The sequence below is a fragment of the Archocentrus centrarchus genome, unplaced genomic scaffold (assembly GCF_007364275.1).
Source record: "Archocentrus centrarchus isolate MPI-CPG fArcCen1 unplaced genomic scaffold, fArcCen1 scaffold_30_ctg1, whole genome shotgun sequence".
NCBI classification, from domain to species: Eukaryota; Metazoa; Chordata; class Actinopteri; order Cichliformes; family Cichlidae; genus Archocentrus; species Archocentrus centrarchus.
Window position 1 is genome coordinate 3599820 of NW_022060259.1, and position 21815 is coordinate 3621634.

Below are 21815 nucleotides of genomic sequence, written 5' to 3' on the forward strand. Positions count from 1 at the left end.
ATATCATAGTAGTTTGGGGCTTTTAATTCTTTGAACTCATTAAGGAAACTTCTAACCACACCTGTAAGTCATGATGAGCTTGGCTATACATTATCAACAACCTGTCAAAACATGTTCAAGAATGTGACTGAACAATGTGGAATGACCTGTTCAGATGCAGAGTGATGCACAGAAACACGTTTATTTCTGTTGAAGCACTGTTTGTGTAACTGAACTGTGGTTTTATACTGTGACAAATTGTAAAACTGGCCTTTTTCCCAGCGTTTTGTGTTTTGTTTTGTTTTTTCATTGAAATTCTTCTGTTGTGGTCTGCTTATGCTTTCGATTCTTAGTTTATTAGTTTCTGAATCCTGTTGTTAGTTATAGTTATTCATATTGCATTCCTGTGTCCCTTTGCACTTGTCTTCCCCATGGCTTCATGCTCCCGTGTTTTTGTCCCTCTGTTATTCCTCTTGCCTTGTGTGGTCTGTATTTAGTTTTATTCCTAGTGTTTCTGTCTTGCTTCCCTGTTGGTTCCTGTTTTACTTTATCACTCGTTGTTTCTGGTGTTCTGTGTTTAGTTTTACTTCCTGCTCTCATCTGTTATCATTTTCTGATTTTTCTGCTTCCCACCTGTTTCCTGTCCCCTCTTTAGTTTCTGTGTATATATTTGTGTTTTTTGCTAGTCCTTTGTCGTTGATGTTTACCCATGCTGTGTGTCTCCCTGCTCCATAGTTTCATAGTTCAGTCCTGGTACCTGACCAGCTCTAATACTGTGGTCCTTGTTATTTCTTGTTTCCTCTCAATAATCCACTTTTAGTTCAGCTCTGCTCTGTGAGTCTGCATTCTGGGGTCCTATCCTGCCTGCCACACAGTTAGCCATGATACAGATCTTCAACAAATTCTCAAATGTTTGCTTGAATCCAGGATTACCATAATCTTCTACAGGAAGCTCAGGGCTTCCAGTAAAAAACATGAAAGGGGAGGGGTTCTGGTTAACAATGTGAGCTAACCTGTTTTACTTTCTCAGGTTATCCAATATCAGGTTGGGGGCAGCAGAGCAGGAAATGTAATAGAAGTCATTTATCCCATAATCAACTTGTCTTTATTATGAAGAGTACAATCCTTGGACTACAAAAACATCTTTAAGCAATAATGTGCATCATTAATAAACAAACTTAATTGCATAAATACTTTTGAAGACTACTAATCAACCTAAATGTGTCTCATTAAGCCACAATGCTGAAATCAGTGTTAAAACATTGACATTATGCTGCTCGGCGTACTTGAAATATTTTTGTACATATGTATAATGACTTTAAAAATGAAGGATTTTAGTTCTTGTGAAATCGTGTGACAGCAGCGTCCGTCCCGCCTCTGAGTATAAAACCTCTGAACACAGACGCCTCTCTGCACTGTTTCCTCAGCAGTACAGAGCTTCTGGAAACCAACAGCACAGGTAAGATCACTTTAGATATTACTCCCTTGTCATGAAACAGGGTTCTTTCTAGCCTGCAGTGTTAGGACGGGCTGCTGAAACATAACAGGCAACTTGAGGTGACTTTCAAGCTGCCAGTAATTTGAAGGTTTTTTAAATTTGAGTCCCCAGATTTACCAAACTCTGAGCTAAGTGGCAACACTTGTGTGTGAAAATATTAACTTAAAATATTGCTATCATCTTTTTAACTCTTGTGCATGATGAATATGTAATATTCACTAAATCAAAATGTAATGTCGTGACTAAATGTTATCTTTTAGTTAACATGTAAATATAGATCATTAGCTGTGAAGTTTAGTTCACGATAGGATGATCTTTCACTGTAGTCCTGCTAAAAAAACACACACACAAGAATAGTATTGCTAACTATTGAACATTGTCAGGCATACACATAGTTACACACTGAAAGGCTTTTTCTGTGCTCTCCACTGAGAGACAGCCAGCAGTGAAAGAAGTTTATAATGAGGGAAAATGTCAGATACAGGAGGTTTTCTGAACCAAAATACATCAGTAAAAACCTATTGATATATTAAAAATATTAACCAAGGGAAAGAGAGCAAGAAAGTGTGATTATTAATTATTACAAATAAAATGTGACTAATATAATTATTCATAATATTCTTATTTTTATTACAAGCAGCAGGGCTGTGTCTGTGCTTTACTTGTTGCTCTGAGTTTATAATTCAATACCTCAGAACATTTTCTGTTGTCTGACGTCTTTGTACTCTTATCATGTTAAGATGATTTGGTATGCGGCTCCAGTATTTTACCTACATGTTTGTTTTTAATTCTGTTAGTCCCTCTGTGGTCTCTTTAATAAATTGCTCCTTGTTGTCAAGTTGTGTTATTTTATACAGGGTATTTTTTTCACCACAGTTAGAGAAAACTAATCTTTACGTTTCCTGGTCTCTGAGTTATAGATCCATTTCATGTCTTCTTTTTATCACCTTCCTACTCTAAAATATTAGAGTTGCATATCAGGAAATGTTTGTAGTTCCTGATTAAATTTCCTGGTTTCAGAAAGTTACACTTCACTGAAACAGCTCTCCTTAAAGTTTCAAATGGATTTATGGCTCTGTCAAGGATTGGTTCACTTTCTACCTGCTGACTTTCCACCAAAACTAAAAGGGATTTGATCAGATCAACTTGATATTTGGTCAGTCTAAACTACAAACTAAAGCTCAGGGGTGGCTGGAACCCGGGACGTAGAGCAGGTCACCTACTGATCAGAAGGTCAGCGGTGTGATTCCTGGCTACTCCAGGCTACATGCCAATGTATCTTTGGGCAAGATAATTAACCCCAAGTTGGTCTCTGCCAAATGTTAGATATGTGAATGTTAGATAATAAAAGCACTTAGCTTAGTTAATCATGGAAGAGCTTGTATGAATGGGTAAATGTAAACATGTTGTATAAGCTCAGACAGAGTAGAAAAGCACTATATAAGAACTAGTCCATTTACCATTTAATTGCCCGACCCTGGTGACATAAAGAATTTAGATCTATCATTGTGAAGCACAAAATTGCTGTAACACAAACACACATTGTCCTGTGCAGTCTTCACAGGTTTGACAAGTACAAACCTGAATACATCTATAGGCCAATATTCAGCAATAGTTAGAGCACCACCTACTAGGAATAGGAAATGTTTTATAATTTCATGTACTCCTTTCATAAATTCATGACATCCACCTCAAAAACGATCTGAACAAATTTAAGAGCTTCAGCCTTTCAGTTCAAATTTATTTATTTATATAGCACCCAATCATAACACAATCTCCTCAAGGGGGTTGATATTGTAAGGGAAAGACCATACAGTAATGACTGTTAAGGTTAGCCTTAACGACAAACACTCTTGCCTTTGGATGTGGCAAATTGGCTCTATAGTGCCACCTATAATATTTCAACAAATCAGGTTCCAGTTTATATTTTATCTGCTTCAGTAAAACTTGGTCATGAAATGTCTCATGATGCACAAAAAAGCCTCTTGGACCCATATCTTAAACCCAGCAGTAAGTCAAACATTTCATCACTTGTACTTTAACTCTTCCTAGAGATCTAATCAGGTGGTCACAAAAACTGCTAAAACCCTTGAGTTTTTGTTAAAGGACATGATTGTGGCAGCACACCAAGTTTTGATCATGCCCCACACCACATGAATCTATTATGACTCAGATGTTCATTGTCCAGTCTTTACTTAACTTCAGACAGATTTTAACCGGCCCTGAATATGTGTTCATTGGGACCCATGGGAACACATATTCAGGACTGGTTAAAATCTGTCTGGGCAAACCCCTGTAGGCCACCATGGAAACCGCGGACAAAACTTTATGGGGCCCACCTATCTGTGCTGGCAGGGATCTTTTCACTTAATTCTGGTTAAAAATCAACTAAATTTGTGGCATTTTTGACTGTGTAACTACATGAAATAAGCTTAGATTGATGTTTTCTAATATCTTTATCCAGATACCATCATATCTGTTTGATCCTGCACATCATGGCAACACAGTGAGTAAAATTTATATATATATATATATATATAATCTTTGGTTTGTTTTTATTATATTGTGATGTGTGTATCAAAAGAAATCTTTACTTCCTCTGCAGAAAGTTTATCACCTCCAAAAGTGTTCTGATCTCTTCAGGATCTCCTGCTGTCTACCAGCTGAAAACTAATAAACAGGAGTTTGGAACTCTGACCAGAATGACTGTTGGTGAGAAAAATCCAACCAAGTCAAATAAAACCATCTTACTTGTGGGTGAAACAGGAGCAGGAAAATCTACTCTGATCAACGCTCTGATCAACTACAGCATGGGAGTGAAGTGGGAGGATGAAGTCTGGTTTCAGATCGTAGAGGAGGAGAAGAAAAGTCAGACATCAGATGTGATCGTGTATGAGATCTTTGATTTTGAAGATCAAACTCTGCCCTACTCTCTGACCATCATCGATACTCCTGGATATGGAGACACCAGAGGGGTTGAACATGACGACATCATCAGTCAAAGATTAATGAAGTTGTTTCAGTCAGAGAATGGCGTTTATGAACTTCATGCAGTGGGTCTAGTGATGAAGGCATATGATAATTGCCTGAGCAAACAAATGAAGTCCATCGTTGATTCACTGATGACTCAGTTTGGAGAAGACCTGAAGAAAAATATTATAGCTCTGATCACACACTCAGATGGAATAACACCTGAAAATCTCCTTGAGGCTTTAGAAGCTAGTGATATTCAATGTGCCAAAAATAACAATCAGCCTGTTCACTTTATGTTCAATAACCAAAAGAACACAGAAAGAACAAAGAAAAAATCATTGTGCTTGAAAATGGCATGGACAGTGACTGAGAAAGGAATGGAAGAATTCTCAGAGTTTCTGGAAGAAATTAAACCTCAAAAGCTGAAGGCAGTATCTCAAGTATTAAAGGAATGTAACAGACGGACAGCCTGCTTTCAAAATCTACAAGAGAGAATAAAGTTCACTGAATTAAAACAGAGAGAGCTCAAACTGGTTAAAGAGGCCCTGAAGAAAAATGAAGATTTTACTGCAGCTGAGGTGTATAAACAAAAGGTATCCATCAGAAAAGGGATGTTTGAGCTTGGTTTTAAAGCAGCTGTGACCTGCACTGTGTGTGAGGAGAACTGTCATTATCCTGGGTGCACAATGGCTCTGGGTCACTGTGCGGTCATTGTTGAAGGTCATTGCACTTCATGCACTGGGAAGTGTCCTGTATCCAGTCACGTTAAGGAAAAGTGGAGATATGTGACCAGCTTACGAAAAGTTGAGAAGAACAAAACAGAAATGAAACAGCAGGATGAAAAGAATCAATTAGAAAGTGAGAACAAGTTGAGACTTTTGGAAGATCTTGAAAAAGAATTGAAACAGCTGACCGAAGAGAAGTCAAACTTGATGAATGAGGCCTACAAACAGGTTCTCAGTCTGGATCACATCACCGTGAAAGATGATTCACCATGCTCCTATGTCCTGTTGGACTTTCTAATTGAGAAGATGAAGGAGAAAGGAGATACAGAGAAGACACAGGAACTGATGGAGATAGAAAGCCGTATGAATGAAGGAACCAGAGAAGGACTGCAAAGCAAGTATGTTAAACTGACAACAAGCAAATAACCTGACAAAGACATGGGTGAACCATTTTAATCAGACACCTGTTTAGATAACAAGGCCTTCACCATTTATAGAAGTATTCAAGCTTCACAAAACATCCCGAATTCTACTGACTGTTTAACAACAAGTCTTAATTCAACTCAAGTCAAGTCAAGTTTATTTATATAGGACATTTAACACAACAGTTGACCAAAGTGCTGTACATAAAATTTAGAATTTAGATCAATTTAAGACCAAATTATTGTTGTTACATGTCAAACATATAACGAGCGTTTCAGAACACCCATCCAAAGACAAAGACAAAAGAGATAAGTGTTTCAGCGCCTTGCTGCCATCACAGGCACTCCGGTTTAAGAAGAGGGAAATAAAGTGAAACGATAGGAAAAGTGAGGAAAAAATTCATCTCATATTTTGCCCCATGTGGGGGCACCGTATGAGGTTGAAAAACCTCTGCATAGTAGAAGCACATAAACAGCGGGGGAGCACTAGTTTGGGGAGGGGAGGGGCTGTGCCAGTGGAGACGAGTAAGCCAGGATACTGTGGAGGCAAGCCAGCTTCCTCGGCACGCAGTTCATGATAATGTTCATGATAAAATGGAATAGTCAGCCTTGGTCGGCAAGATACCAGTTCACACAGGTCACAAGACAGGGTGGGGGGTGTAGAGCATCTGTTTTCATAACATCTCCAGGAGATGATGTAGATACACAGCCATCCATCTAAGGCCGTCTGGGAGTCAAATTCCAAATGCTACAATTGTTTTGGTACAGACTGTCGTAACTGATCGCTGACAGACCTTATGGTTTTCTGGTTTCCTCTCAGTGGCGAAAAATCCAATCATCTGAATTTTTGGTTCTACTCCGCTGCGCAGAAACAGACGCTCAAACACTCCTCCAGATCTAATCCATTTCGATTCAGCTCTACTGAGTCTGATTGAGTTTGTACTGTTTCTACATCCCTCACAGGCAGCCTTACTAGAGCCCAAACGGCTGCCCAGAAATTCATGATAAACCAGGTATCCCCAAGTCAAATTTGGAGAAATCCTGGTATCGACAAACCAATATATGCCACGTCCACAATCACAGCTAGCCAGGCATGTTATCTTCCATCCCCACAGGAATCCATAACATAGCCAGCCTGGTATGTCAGTCGGACCAGAGAAAAGAGGGTTCCCCTTCTCCCAATCTCCTCGTGATGAGAATTTGATCATCAATAGTGTTGAGAGACCAGCTGAACAGATCCATAATGTAATTTCCAGTTTGGGGATGTGTGAAGAGATGCTCTAAGCAGTGAAGCAGCAAAAAGCGGGGGTAGATAGGGAAGGTTGGGGAGAAGAGAAAAATGCGTCCGTCTCCGCTGAGAGCAGGAAGAGATAATTAACTGATAATTAGTAATAAATATAAATGTCCTCTCTGAATCACCGCCTTATTGTGGTGGAGGGGTTTGTGTGTTCCAGTGATCCCAGGCGCTATGTTGTATGGGGGCTTGTCCCCTGGTAGGGTCTCCGATGGCAAATTGGTCCTGGGTGAGGGGCCAGACAAAAAGGCAATTCCAAATACTATGGAAGAGTCACCAAGGGAACAGTTTATTCTGCTCGGGATAGGGTTACTGGGGCCCCACCCCGCTGCCAGACAGCCCAAAGAAAAGATATCAGCCTGCCCTCCTATAGGCCCCACCACCCACAGGAAGCATCATGGGGTCGGGTGCAATGTGTGTGGCTTAAATAGAATAATAAAAATGAAGGTAATTTTATCTATAATTTTAGTTCCTTTTAGATAGCTTTGAAAACCCACAATACAGTTGTATTTAGTTATCTTTTGTCCTTTTAATTATAGTTTTTATTTATTTCAGTTAACGAAAATGTTTTTTCAATTTCAGTTTTTGTCATTTTGGTTGTTTTCGTTAACGATAATAACCTTGGTCTGGAGTTGCCCTCGGTGAGAGGCACTAAGCTCGGGTGGGTATTCTCATATCCCCTGTGCATGTTCACTGGTAGATGAGAGGGTTGCTTCCCTGTGCCTACAGGCCAGGAACCAAGTCCTGACTGCGCTTATGAGCCAAATGATTTCAGAGTAATTCATTATATTTCAGGATATCCACCCTCTTGGAGTCGCTAGGCAGGGTGCTCAAGGGTGCTCCATCCGGTCACCCCATTTTCCTGCTAGGAGACTTCAACGCTCATGTAGGCAACGACAGTGAGACCTGGAGGGGCCTGACTGGGAGAAGTTCAGTTGTGCACAAAAAAAAAAAAATGCATAATTTAATGTGTATTATATACATTCTGTGTCTTTCTCTGCAGGTTAAGACTCAGCCTGTCACGATATGATGACGTCATCTCTGACAGTTTTGAGATTGCTTCAGGACCTCCTGCTGTCTACCAGCTGAGACCAAAGAAAGAGAATATTGGAACGCTGACCAGAATGACTGTTGGTGAAAAAAATCCAAACAAGCCAAATAAAATAATCTTATTTGTTGGTGAAACAGGAGCAGGAAAATCTGCTCTGATCGACACTCTGCTCAACTACACCATGGGAGTGAAGTTTGAGGATGAAGTCTGGTTTCAGATCCTGGAGGAGGAGGAGAAGAGAAGGCAGACAGAAAGTCAGACACCAGATGTGATCGTGTACGAGATCTTTGATTTTGAAAATAAAACTCTGCCCTACTCTCTGACCATCATTGATACTCCTGGATATGGAGACACCAGAGGGATTGAACACGATAAGTTCATCAATCAAAGATTATTGGACTTGTTTCGATCAGAGGATGGAGTTCATGAACTTCATGCAGTGGGTCTGGTGATGAAGGCAAGTGATAATCGACTGAGTGATCGACTGATGTATGTCTATGATTCAGTGGTCTCTCTGTTTGGAGAAAACATGGAGAAAAACATTGTAGCTCTCATCACACACTCAACTGGAGGACCACCTGAAAATGTTCTTCATGCTCTTGAAGCTGCAAAAGTTAAATGTGCCAAAAATGAGAAGCAGCAGCCTGTTCACTTCCTATTTGATAACTGCCAACACAAACCTCGAAATGAAGAAACTAAGGATAATTTAAGGTGTTCATGGGATTTGACAGAGAAAGGAATTGGTCAATTCATCAGATTTCTGGAAAGGTCTCGCCATCAGAGATTGATGAAAACACTTAAAGTGCTGAAGAATCGAATCAGACTGACAGCCTGCATCCAAAACCTGCAAGAGAGAATCAAACTGACTGAACTGAAACAGAGAGAAATCAGACAGATTCAAGACGCTCTGAAGAAACATGATGATGAAATGAAGAGGAATGAGAAGTTCACTGTAGAAATTGATGAAGTGTCCAAACATAAAGAAGCTATTGATGGTGGGATGTGGGGGGTGGTATTTTTTGAAGGAGCTGTCTGCTGTACAGTCTGTAAGGAGAACTGTCACTATCCTGGATGCACACTGGCCTGGAAACCTGAACACTGTGAGGTCATAAAAAAAGGCCGATGCACTTCATGTACCAAGAAGTGTCCTGCATCTGATCATGTGAAAGAAAACTGGAGATATGTGACCAAGACAATAAAAGTTCAGATAACCAAAGAAGAAATGAAAGACAAGTATGACAGAAATAAATCAGAAAGTGAGAACAAGTCCAGCCTTTTGGAAAATCTTGAAAATGAAATGGAAAACCTAACAGCAGAGAAGAAACGATTACTGGATGAGGCCTATGAAAATGTTGTCAAACTGGAGCTGGTCGCCCTCAAAGTTGATTCTTTGTCCACCATTGTACACCTGGACTTCCTGATTGAGAAGGTGAAGGAGGAAAGAGACATAGAGAAGGTCCAGAAACTGGAGGAGATGAGAAGCAGAGTGGATGAAGGAACCAGAGCAAAGATGATGCATTTGTATCAAATAGTAACAAGTGAGGAAGGGAAGGAAGGTAAAGAAGCTGTGAATTAATAATACTGGCCATCATTTACTAGCAGTGTACGCACAAATATGTGTGTAAATCATGTGTATGACTGTTTCACAGAGAAATCTGTGATTTATTTACTTAGACCATGATGCCTTGACAAACAAATGAAGAAGGAAATTGAAACACAAGTCTTAAAAATTAATACTACCTGAATTCTACCAGATGTCTCAACCTACAGGTTGAGTTCTGAGTTTGTTTTTGGTTTTGATCCTTAGTTTGTTATAGTTATATTTATCTGTATTGAGTTCCTGTTTTCCTTTGTCCTTATGGTCATCCCTGCATCGCTGTGTTCCCGTTTGTGTCTGTTTATTGCTTAGTCCCTGCCCTGGTGTCAAGTTCATGTGTCTTAGTCCTGATGTTTGTGTTTCATTAGTTTTTCCTGTTTTATCTTGGTATGTCTTGGTCCGTGTGCTTTGGTTTTAGTTTTGTTTCCTGTGTTTTCCTTCAAGTTGTTTCCCATTTGCCTTTTAACTACTGTGTATGTATTGTCTCAGGTTTCCCTTATCCTTTGTTGCGATGTCATCATTGATTTTTTTTTCCTCCCATTGTGTGCTTGTTTGTCTGTCCGTTAGTGAGTTTTCTAGTTTATCCTGCTGGCCCCATCCAGTTCTGTTCTCCCTGTGTTTTCTGGCAATAAAGCTGAGTTTTGTGAGTTTAAATCTGTCTCTGGAGTCCTGCATTGGGGGTCTTTAACCTGCCTTCCACAGCAGTACATGATATATGGTTATGTGATTATAGAGAATTAGCCAGAGAAAAATCCACAGGAACAAAAACTAGATGAGCCAAAGCTATGTCTCAGGAAGTTTGACTATCTGACATGATGTGGCTGTACCTTTCAGGTTTGTAACAGATTTGTGTGGAGTGTGTTCAAGCTAAAGTGATGTATATTTTCTCATTAAAAGGCAAAAAACTGATGGCAAAGAAAATAGGTTTACCTTCAAAAAATAAATAAATATAATCTACAACATATTGTACTGTTAAAGCAGACACAGACACACCAGTCAAGCAGAACATTAACCACTGATATTGTGCAGGTTTACCCTTTGCTTAACTTTGAGGGTGTCCTATAGTTTGCTGCATTGTAATGAATGATCCATGTTCTTCACTTCACCTGGTGAGAAATCCTTAAACGTCTGAATATGTTTTAGCCATGTGTTTTCTGGCTAACAGGTAGAAGCGATTGCCCTGTGAGCCTGTCCTTAGCACCAATGCCCCGCAAGGCTGTGTATTGAGTCCCTTGCTTGACAGCATTTACACATATGACTGCTCCCTATCCTATCCTTCAAATACAGTAATAAAATTTGCAGATTGGATTGGACAAATCACTAACAGCAATGAAGGCGCGTACAAAGACGAGGTTGACAGATTGACAGGATGGCGTACTAAAAACCACCTAAGCCTGACCGTCAGGAAAACCAAAAGAATGGTAGACTTCAGATGATGAAAGAGAGGCAAGTGAGAGCCAACTTGGTGTTGGCTCTCACTGCGGTATTGTATCACTTCCTGTTCCTGTTTCGGAGCACAGTTGTGTTTTGCTGTCTGTTAGCTGTTATATCTGTATAGCTCGATCTATCTGGATAACAGCATATTTTAGTGTAATCTTCACCTACTTTATCTAGCACACTCTTTACCAGGGTTATTATAGTTAACGAAAACGAACGAAATAACGAAAACTGAAATTGAAAAAACATTGTCGTTAACTGAAATAAATAAAAACTATAATTAAAAGGAAAAAACGATAACTAATTAAAACTGAATTGTGAGTTTACAAAACTAACTGAAATTATCGATAAACTGACTTTCATTTACTTGTTTTTTTTTTTTTAAACCTTGTGGATTGGTATGAAATCATTTTTTCCGCTCTCCGAGTTTAAGCTGGGAGCGCCACAGGACAACTGTGAATGCGTGCGCATGTGCGTGCGCTCATCGCGCTGGTCCGCAAAGTAATGGCTGCGGTCTGCCGAGTCCCGTATGGAGGTTCTTTGAGTACAAGAGCACAGAGAGAATCTAAAGTCTTGTTGTGGATGATGAAAAATGTGCGGAACATTTCTCAGTCAGGAAAAACCAGCAACATCAAAGTCCACCTGAGAAGCGCACAGCGGCTAGAGAAACCGCTCTGATCCTACCAGGTAACCTGGCCTGTGCCTCTGGAGAAACGGGACTACTTGTCGGGTCCGTGCAGCCCAGAACGTTGTGACTAAACTGTTGCGTCCTTGTGCGTTTCCGGCTACTTTATCAGTGAGAGAATAACAATCAGGAATAATAATCAAAGCATCAATATAAGGACTCACAACTGTCAGCAAATTCCTGGTAGGAGACTGTTGAAACTATCAGGATGGACGTGAAGGAATGAAGAAAGTGAAAAAAAAAAAAACAGGGACAAATATGTTTGCAGCCAAAAAAACGGAGCACAAAGAGCGAGGACCAAAAAAGAAGTCCCAGCCTGCGCGGCATATAAAACACCTGCACACGACCACAAGGTAATTAACACACACACCAGCTACACAAGCATAAATGTGGACATGAGGTCGGACACTTCCGTAGGTTGTGTACAAAGACCCTGCAAGTTTAATTAGGGAGCATCTAACCAAGCTAGCTCCAAAACAGAAGCAGCATCAGGTGGTGAGAACATCAGGATGCAGCTGGATTTGAGCTTTGACTCCTTCAAAGAGTTTGTTTTTGTCAAACACCACATGTAGGTGTTGTTATTAATCTACTGCATTGATGCTGAAGTTTATTGTGGAGTTTATTGTAGAATTTATTGAATTTGGGAGTTCATGTTTTTCTTTGTTTCTCCCTGTTGATGTTCATGTGTTCTTAATATTACACACATTTAGCATGTCTTGTGAACAGTTGGCTGTTGAATATATTTCTTTAAATGGTATCTTTTGTCAAGTTTTCATTACACAATAGTCACTTTTGTGCCTTGAATCTTGCACCCGATTAGGTATGAAAATACTAAAACTAATACTGAAACTAACTGAAACTAAGCATGAAACCAAAAATAAAAACTAATAAAAACGAGAAAAACCACTCTGAAAACTAATTAAAACTAACTGAATTAGAGAAAAAAAAGTAAAAACTAACTAAAACTAAACTATAATGTAAAATCCAAAACTATTATAACCCTGCTCTTTACTGAATTACCTGTATTCACATTATTCACTTTATTTGTTTTTAGAAATTCGCTATCTTAGCTCAGCTAGTAGCTTAGCTCTTAGCCGACTCACTACCAGCATGGCTTCTTCTCCTGTCTCTCCTGCACTTTCCTGCTCTGGGTGTCACATGTTTAGTTACTCCTCGGCCTCCTTTAGCAGTAATGGTACTTGTAATAAATGTAGTCTGTTTGTAGCTCTGGAGGCCAGGCTTTCTGAACTGGAGACTCGGCTCCGCACCCTGGAAAATCCTGTATCTAGCCAGGCCCCTGTAGCGGGTGCGGACCATGGTAGCTTAGCCGCCGTTAGCTCCCCCCCAGCAGATCCCGAGCAGCAGGGAAAACAGGCCAGCTGGGTGACGGTGAGGAGGAAGTGTAGTCCTAAGCAGAAGCCCCGGGTACACCACCAACCTGTTCACGTCTCTAACCGTTTTTCTCCACTCGGCGACACACCCGCCGAGGAACAAACTCTGGTTATTGGCGACTCTGTTTTGAGACACGTGAAGCTAGAGACACCGGCGACCATAGTCAAATGTCTTCCAGGGGCCAGAGCAGGCGACATTCATGGAAATTTGAAACTGCTGGCTAAGGCTAATCGTAGATTTGGTAAGATCGTTATTCACGTCGGCAGTAATGACACCCGGTTACGCCAATCGGAGGTCACTAAAATTAATATTGACTCGGTGTGTAACTTTGCAAAAACAATGTCGGACTCTGTAGTTTTCTCTGGGCCCCTCCCCAATCAGACCAGGAGCCACATGTTTAGCCGCATGTTCTCCTTGAATCGCTGGCTGTCTGAGTGGTGTCCAAAAAACAACGTGGGCTTCATAGATAATTGGCAAAGTTTCTGGGGAAAACCTGGTCTTGTTAGGAGAGACGGCATCCATCCCACTTTGGATGGAGCAGCTCTCATTTCTAGAAATATGGCCAAATTTATTAACCCTCCTAAAAACTGACTACCCAGGGTTGAGACCAGGAAGCAGAGTTGCAGTCTTACATGCCTCTCTGCAGCTTCTCTCCTTCTGCCATCCCCCCAAAACCCCATCCCCATAGAGTCGGTGCCTGCTCCCAGACCACCAAAAAACAAAGCTAAAATCAGCAAAAAACTATTTAAGCATAAAAATTCAAAAACAATAAATAATACAGCTTCATCAACTGCACCAAAAAATAAAACAATTAAATGTGGATTATTAAACATTAGGTCTCTCTCTTCCAAGTCCCTGTTAGTAAATGATTTAATAATTGATCAACATATTGATTTATTCTGCCTTACAGAAACCTGGTTACAGCAGGATGAATATGTTAGTTTAAATGAATCAACACCCCCGAGTCACAGTAACTGTCAGAATGCTCGAAGCACAGGTCGAGGAGGAGGATTAGCTGCAATCTTCAATTCCAGCTTATTAATTAATCAAAGACCCAGACAAAGTTTTCATTCTTTTGAAAGCCTGACTCTTAGTCTGGTCCATCCTAATTGGGAAAATCAAAAACATGTTTTATTTGTTATTGTCTATCGTCCACCTGGTCCTTACTCAGAGTTTCTGTCTGATTTCTCAGACTTTTTATCTGATTTAGTGCTCAGTTCAGATAAAATCATTATAGTGGGTGATTTTAACATCCATGTAGATGCTGAGAATGACAGCCTCAACACTGCATTTAATCTATTGTTAGATTCAATTGGCTTCTCTCAAAATGTAAAGGAGCCCACCCACCACTTTAATCATACTCTGGATCTTGTCCTAACATATGGCATAGAAACTGAAGACTTAACAGTATTCCCTGAAAGCCCCCTCCTGTCTGATCATTTCTTAGTAACATTTACATTTACTTTAATGGATTACACAGCAGTGGGGAATAAGTTTTATTACAGTAGAAGTCTTTCTGAAAGTGCTGTAACTAAGTTTAAGGATCTAATTCCTTCATTATTATGCTCTTCAGTGCCAACACAGTGCAGAGCAGCTACCTAAACTCTGCTCCCAGTGAGGTCGATTATCTCGTCAATAGTTTTACATCCTCACTGCGTACGACTTTGGATACTGTGGCTCCTCTGAAAAGGAAAGCTTCAAATCAGAAGTGCCTGACTCCGTGGTATAATTCACAAACGCACAGCTTAAAGCAGATAACCCGAAAGCTGGAGAGGGAATGGCGTCTCACTAAATTAGAAGATGCTCATTTAGCCTGGAAAAAGAGTTTGTTGCTCTATAAAAAAGCCCTCCGTAAAGCTAGGACATCTTACTACTCATCATTAATTGAAGAAAATAAGAACAACCCCAGGTTTGTTTTCAGCACTGTAGCCAGGCTGACAAAGAGTCAGAGCTCTGTAGAGCCGAGTATTCCTTTCACGTTAACTAGTAGTGACTTCATGGATTTCTTTACAAATAACATTTCAGACATTAGAGAAAAAATTATTCATAACCATCTCAAAGATTTATCTTCATGTTCGGCTGCTTTCAGCACTGCTGGTATTTGTTTAGACTCTTTTGCTCCAGTTGATCTTTCAGAGTTAACTTCAATAGTTACTTCCTCCAAACCAGCAACATGTTTATTAGATCCCATTCCTACTAGACTGTTCAAAGAAGTCTTTCCAATTATTGATGCTTCAATCTTAAAAATGATCAATCAGTCTTTATTAGTTGGCTATGTACCACAGACCTTCAAGGTGGCTGTTAATAAACCTCTACTTAAAAAACCATCACTGACCCAGCTGTCTTAGCTAATTATAGGCCAATCTCCAACCTTCCTTTTCTCTCAAAGACTCTTGAAAGAGTAGTTGTAAAACAGCTAACTGATCATCTGCAGAGGAACGGTTTATTTGAAGAGTTTCAGTCAGGTTTCAGAATTCATCACAGTACAGAAACAGCATTAGTGAAGGTTACCAATGATCTTCTTACAGCCTCTGACAGTGGACTCATCTCTGTTCTTGTCCTGTTGGACCTCAGTGCAGCTTTGATACTGTTGACCATAACATTTTATTACAGAGATTAGAGCATACTATAGGTATTAAAGGTACTGCACTGCAGTGGTTTGAATCATATTTATTTCATAGACTCCAATTTGTTCATGTAAATGGGGAGTCTTCTTCACACACTAAGGTTAATTATGGAGTTCCACAGGGTTCTGTGCTAGGACCAATTCTATTTACATTATACATGCTTCCCTTAGGCAGTATTATTAGAAAGCACTGCATCAATTTTCATTGTTATGCAGATGATACTCAGCTTTACCTATCAATGAAGCCAGATGACACACATCAATTAGTTAAACTGCAGGAATGTCTTAAAGACATTAAGGCCTGGATGACCTCTAATTTCCTGCTTCTAAATTCAGATCAAACTGAAGTTCTTGTACTCGGCCCCACAAATCTTAGAAACATGGTGTCAAACCAGATACTTACTCTGGATGGCATTACTTTGGCCTCCAGTAACACTGTGAGAAATCTTGGAGTCATTTTTGACCAGGATATGTCCTTCAATGCACATATTAAACAAATATGTAGGACCGCTTTTTTACATTTGCGCAATATTTCTAAAATTAGAAACATCCTTTCTCAGAGTGATGCTGAAAAGCTCATTCATGCATTTATTACTTCTAGGCTGGATTATTGTAATTCATTATTATCAGGCTGTCCTAAAAGCTCCCTGAAAAGCCTTCAGCTGATCCAAAATGCTGCAGCTAGAGTACTGACAGGGACTAGAAAGAGAGAGCAGATTTCTCCCATATTGGCTTCTCTTCATTGGCTCCCTGTTAAATCTAGAATAGAATTTAAAATTCTTCTCCTCACATACAAGGTCTTGAATAATCAGGCCCCATCTTATCTCAAAGACCTCATAGTACCATATCACCCCAACAGAGCACTTCGCTCTCAGACTGCTGGCTTACTTGTGGTTCCTAGGATACTTAAGAGTAGAATGGGAGGCAGAGCCTTCAGCTTTCAGGCCCCTCTTCTGTGGAACCAGCTCCCAGCTTGGATTCAGGAGACAGACACCCTCTCTATTTTTAAGATTAGGCTTAAAACTTTCCTTTATGATAAAGCTTATAGTTAGGGCTGGATCAGGTGACCCTGAACCATCCCTTAGATATGCTGCTATAGGCCTAGGCTGCTGGGGGGGTTCACATAATGCACTGTTTCTTTTCATTCACCTTATTTACTTTGTTTATACTCCACTCTGCATTTAATCATTAATTGATATTAATCTCTGGCTCTCTTCCACAGCATGTCTTTCTCTCCCCTCAGCCCAACCGGTTGCGGCAGATGACCCCCCCTCCCTGAGCCTGGTTCTGATGGAGGTTTCTTCCTGTTAAAAGGGAGTTTTTCCTTCCCACTGTCACCAAGTGCTGCTCATAGGGGGTCGTTTTGACTGTTGGGTTTTCTCTGTATTATTGTAGGGTCTTTACCCACAATACAAAGCGCCTTGAGGCAACTGTTTGTTGTGATTTGGCGCTATATAAATTAAATTTTATATAAATATTTTTAGGTAAATGTGAAATTATTAGTACTTAAAATTTAATATTAACAATACTTCATTAAAACATTTCTGATGTGGCTGTCAGGAAGCCATCCTCTATCATTGAAGGCTGATATACAATTAAATTATACATGTTTAACTTGGGCACATTCATACTTTTAACTTGCAGCATTTTATCCAGTAATGCAGAAATAATGAAATTCTCTATTTAACAATGTGGTGTTGCTATATTCCATCAATACATAAAATTTAAGGGTCACATACTGTAGCAAAGTTATTTTTAGTTAATAAAAACAGAGTTTTTATTAACTAACCCCCCCCCCCCCACACACACACACACACACACACACACACACACACACACACTCACATACATTCAGAGCTTATACTTTTCTACGATACCAATTTGCCCTGTTATTAAATAGATTATCACAAAAATTGATACATTTCTGGATCTCACATTGTTTCAACTCTATATGGATTCATCATGTTTACTGATGTGTCCACCTGACACAGACCTGTCCTGAGCCAGGAAAAACGTGGCCCTTATTCTTCTTATCTACTCACAGTCAGTTTTCTGCACCCTCCTGAGTGCTAAATATTATGAGGTCTGATTTCATCTTTACAAACTCCTCAGCAGCCTTCTGATACTGCTCAGGTATTTCTGTGTTACAGGGTACAGGTGTGGATGTTCTGAGCGCTGCAATGATGGAGAACAGCTCCAGTATTTTCATTTCCAGTCTGATGAACTTTAAGGCCTCAGGTCCGACTGAAACTACACGAAGATTTCCACACACACTCTTTACACTCTCCAGACTGTTACTCAGAGGTGTGATGATCGTTCTGAACTCTTCCATTAATCTGTTCATTTTGGGGGCATTTTTCATTTCTATTATACTTTGTTTTATAAAGAAAGCGCCACAAGCAATAATTCCAATTAGACTTAATATTGCACCTACAGCTGTGCTCAAACCTGGAATTAAACCAATATCAGATACAGAAAATTTAAGTCCAGCTGCAGCAATTAAGATTCCGAGACCGATGAGTATCATTGATTCCTCTTGACTCCGTTTAACATGAGCAGAGATCTCCTGAAGCTCGGCCACGATCGCTCTCATCCTTTGTTCTCTGTTGTCACACAGGTCGATGAATGAAGCAGCTTGTTGAGACAGAGCTTGCAGTAATCCAGAAATCTTATGACGACGTCTCCAGTAATGTATTGTTTGTTGTATGAATGATCCCATTTCTATAAAGTCTCCTGGAAACTGAATATGCAAAAGGCTCTGCTGATGCCTTTCACATATTCATTAGTGAAAAAAAATCAGTCCACAGTCTGTTTTAAGGTGAGGAATCTGACAGGTTTAGTGACCTTTCGTGACCTTTACTAACCTGTAGCTGAAGAATTGTTCTTGAACTCTGTTGTTGCTGCAGAAACTCACAGATTAGCGCTCAGTTCTGTCACAGGGTCAATATTCAGATGGAATCCATCACAGTAATTCAACTGCGACACTTCAGCTGAAAGACTGAGAAAAATGTCCTCCTACCTGAATGACTGCACTGTGTGAGACACACCTTGTTGCTGTGAAGTCATGTGATCAGACTCCATAGAACACAGGGTGTGTCTTCCAGGAAGATTACTGTTCAGCTGAACACTTTCTTATCCTTGCTTAGAGTTATTCTGGCTTTTTTCTCATAAACAACCTGTCCTGTCCGAAAGCTTTTGCAATCAGAATTATGATCTGAGTGCACTGTTGTTATCATGGTGGGCAGTAGTGGTGCTACCTCTGACACCGAGGCTTTGAAACACACTTCTAACTCGATGGGTTACTTATTGTGAAGCAGCAGGCCGGAGCTTGTTTCAGTTGACGTCACTGATAATGTTTGAACCACTTGGTTGCTTCATTCAGACTGAATTGGCTGACTGGTTTGATTTCACAGGCAGAGCTTTGAAACTTTGACGCAATGCTAAGTATTTAAGGTGATTGAAATGCTGCTTCATGTCTCTTACCAAACGTACTGTGTGTCACTAACAGCTGTCCTTTGTGTGAATTGTGGACTTTCAATAATGAAGCCACCAAGGAAGCTTTACTTTTGTGGGCAACTTTTTGATTTGGTGCCACTGAAAAAAGTTAAACAATTTCAGTGTAGGTGTGTTGAAAAAAAATTATTTCCAGTTGGAAACCTGTGCAGATAGGAAGAGCATGGAGAAAGATAATTTTTGATATTTCAATCACATAAATTGCCCAATAAATAATAATACACGATGATTTTAACATACCTATTTAGGGTTTATTCAAATATAATACTCATATTGCCCCCCCCAAGAGGTGCCTTTCTTTCTCTCTTGCTAACATCCCAGTGCCACCCAAATTGGTATCACCAGGATGTCTCTAAAAAGAGAAAATGTTTAAGCCTATCTACTGTGAAAAAATTATTATTCCTGAATATGAACACCTAAGTTACATAAGTACACGTTTCCTGTACAGCAAGCACAATAGCAAAGAAAATATCCAGTACACCAAATAAAGAGGAAAAAAAAACCCTTACTTACTTACCTTATTGCATTATTATTGAACATCTTCCCTCTCCAGTATAAAATGTAGAATCAATGGCAAACCAAACCCATGTCAATTTTTTTAATTATTTCATAGATGGAATTACTCATAAGTTTTAATGTGGCATAAAAAAAACAAATACATAAAACGCAGTTGGACTGTCAGGTCACTTCAGGAATTGTCACAACATATGTAAGTGTTATACACATGAAAGGGCCATCACATTTGCTGGGCTTCATTTGGCTGTGTAACAACCACTGTTGCCAGCAGATGTCACCCAAGAGCACTAAACGAAACATAGAGCAGTGAACCAGTTTTTGACACAATGGTTCAAAAAAACCTTATTTTGACATTGCTAGCAGGTGGTGTGGCAGGCATAGTTTGGGTCCAAGTGCAGTAATCGGCAGACAGATGAAAACTTTAGAGACTTTATTGCTGATTTTGCAACTCCAGACAAAAACCCTCCACGAGTCTGACACGTGCTTTAATCACTGATGGATCATGGCGGATGCTGGACATTGCCATGACTTATTTTCAATAGAACACATTTGAAAGGAAAACTGAATGCATTCTCCAGGGAGATGATGGTAACTGTGGATTAAAACTTGGTGGAAAAAAACACCACAAATCTTAAGCGGCACCTGAAGGCTCATGACCCTGATATTGTGCACTAGCCCGGTGTTGTGTGGTGTCTGTTTTTATATATAGCATTCAACTTAATTGCCCTGCAGACAAGGTCAAGTTACGCACGTGTTCCTCATCCATTGCTAATATTTTGAGCATATGTATATTCATTGCACTTTAGCAAATTCTGAGAAATAAAGCCCCAATTGCCAAAGTGAGAATTTTTTTTGTTTACTGCATTTTTGGAGTAATTAATTCCACTGTTACCAATAATCATTCAAAGTAATTTGTAAAGGCTAATACTTTCTTCTTTTTTCCACTAAAGGTGACTAAAACTGACTAAAACTAAGAAGCATTTTTGTCCAAAAGACTAAGATTAAAACAAAAATGGTTGCCAAAAACAACAATGCACTCGTCCAATACAAAGGATTTAAATTATTCTCCTGTCAGTCCGAAGGAGTATAGATCTGTAGTCAACTCTATTCCTGCTGGTTTAATGGAATTAATGAAAGGCTACACTAAACAGCATGAGACTTTAAACTCTCAGTGTTCACTTTACAGAAATGTAAATAAATATTAAGCTATAAATGTACCAATAAGCATGATAGGATCTGCTTTTATAACAAAAAAAGTTAACACCATGTGGAAAGGCTTATTGAAAATCTCAAATTAAAGACATAAATAGGCATACAGCATGGCTTGTTTCCTTTAAATGTTTATTATCTAACAAAGTTAGAGCACTACATATTAAAATGGTACAATTTTATCCAACATATATATATATATATATATATATAATTCTAGATTCTCAGATGCTGATGATAAATGCACTGTGTAAAACTGAATCTGAAAGTATTGCTCATTTATACTATAATATTCAGTTTGTGTTAAGTTTTAGAAGACTTGGAGAAGTTTTTGTTTTTGGATGTTTTTTTTCTCAAAATAACAAGTATAACTGTCATGGTCCTGGGCCGTTTGCCCTGCATTTTGTGTTTTGTTCCTTTAGGTCCTGTAATTAGTTGAAGTTATTTATACTGAATCCCTGTTCCCTGCATTGTCTTCGACATGTCTTTGTGTTCCAGTGTCAGAGTCCTGTCCCTCTGTGTCTAAGTTCCTTGCCTTGTGTATTTTTGTATTCAGTTTCATTCCCAGTGTTGTGTCATGTCTGCATCTGTCTTAGTATTCAGTTGTTTCCTGTTTTACTTTGTTAGTCTTGGTCTTTTCTGCCTTGTGTTTTGTTTACTTTGTGGTCCCATCTTGTTTAATTATTCCCAGAATTCTTCCTCTGCCACATTCCTGTTTTCAAGATACATTGATATTACTTCATAGAATTATAATTTTTTTCTAAAACTCTGGTATTTATACAGCCTGAAGTCCCCCCTTCCTGTTTTCACAGCTGTTGTTTGTAATGCAGAGCTGCTCTGGTTCTTTTATCCACTCTGCTTCTCATCTCCTTCAGTTTCTGGACCTTCTCTGTGTCTC

General features: G+C 39.5%; 1 protein-coding gene across 1 annotated transcript; it reads left to right on the plus strand.

Annotated features, from left to right (window-relative positions):
• Window positions 1–1407: 1407 nt before the first annotated feature.
• Window positions 1408–10193, plus strand: LOC115776307 (uncharacterized). Its single transcript, XM_030723929.1, has 4 exons — window positions 1408–1438; window positions 3942–3983; window positions 4083–5573; window positions 7895–10193. The coding sequence occupies exons 2-4, from the start codon at window positions 3973–3975 to the stop codon at window positions 9516–9518; spliced, it is 3126 nt and encodes a 1041-aa protein (XP_030579789.1). The 5' UTR covers window positions 1408–1438; window positions 3942–3972; the 3' UTR covers window positions 9519–10193.
• Window positions 10194–21815: the final 11622 nt, after the last annotated feature.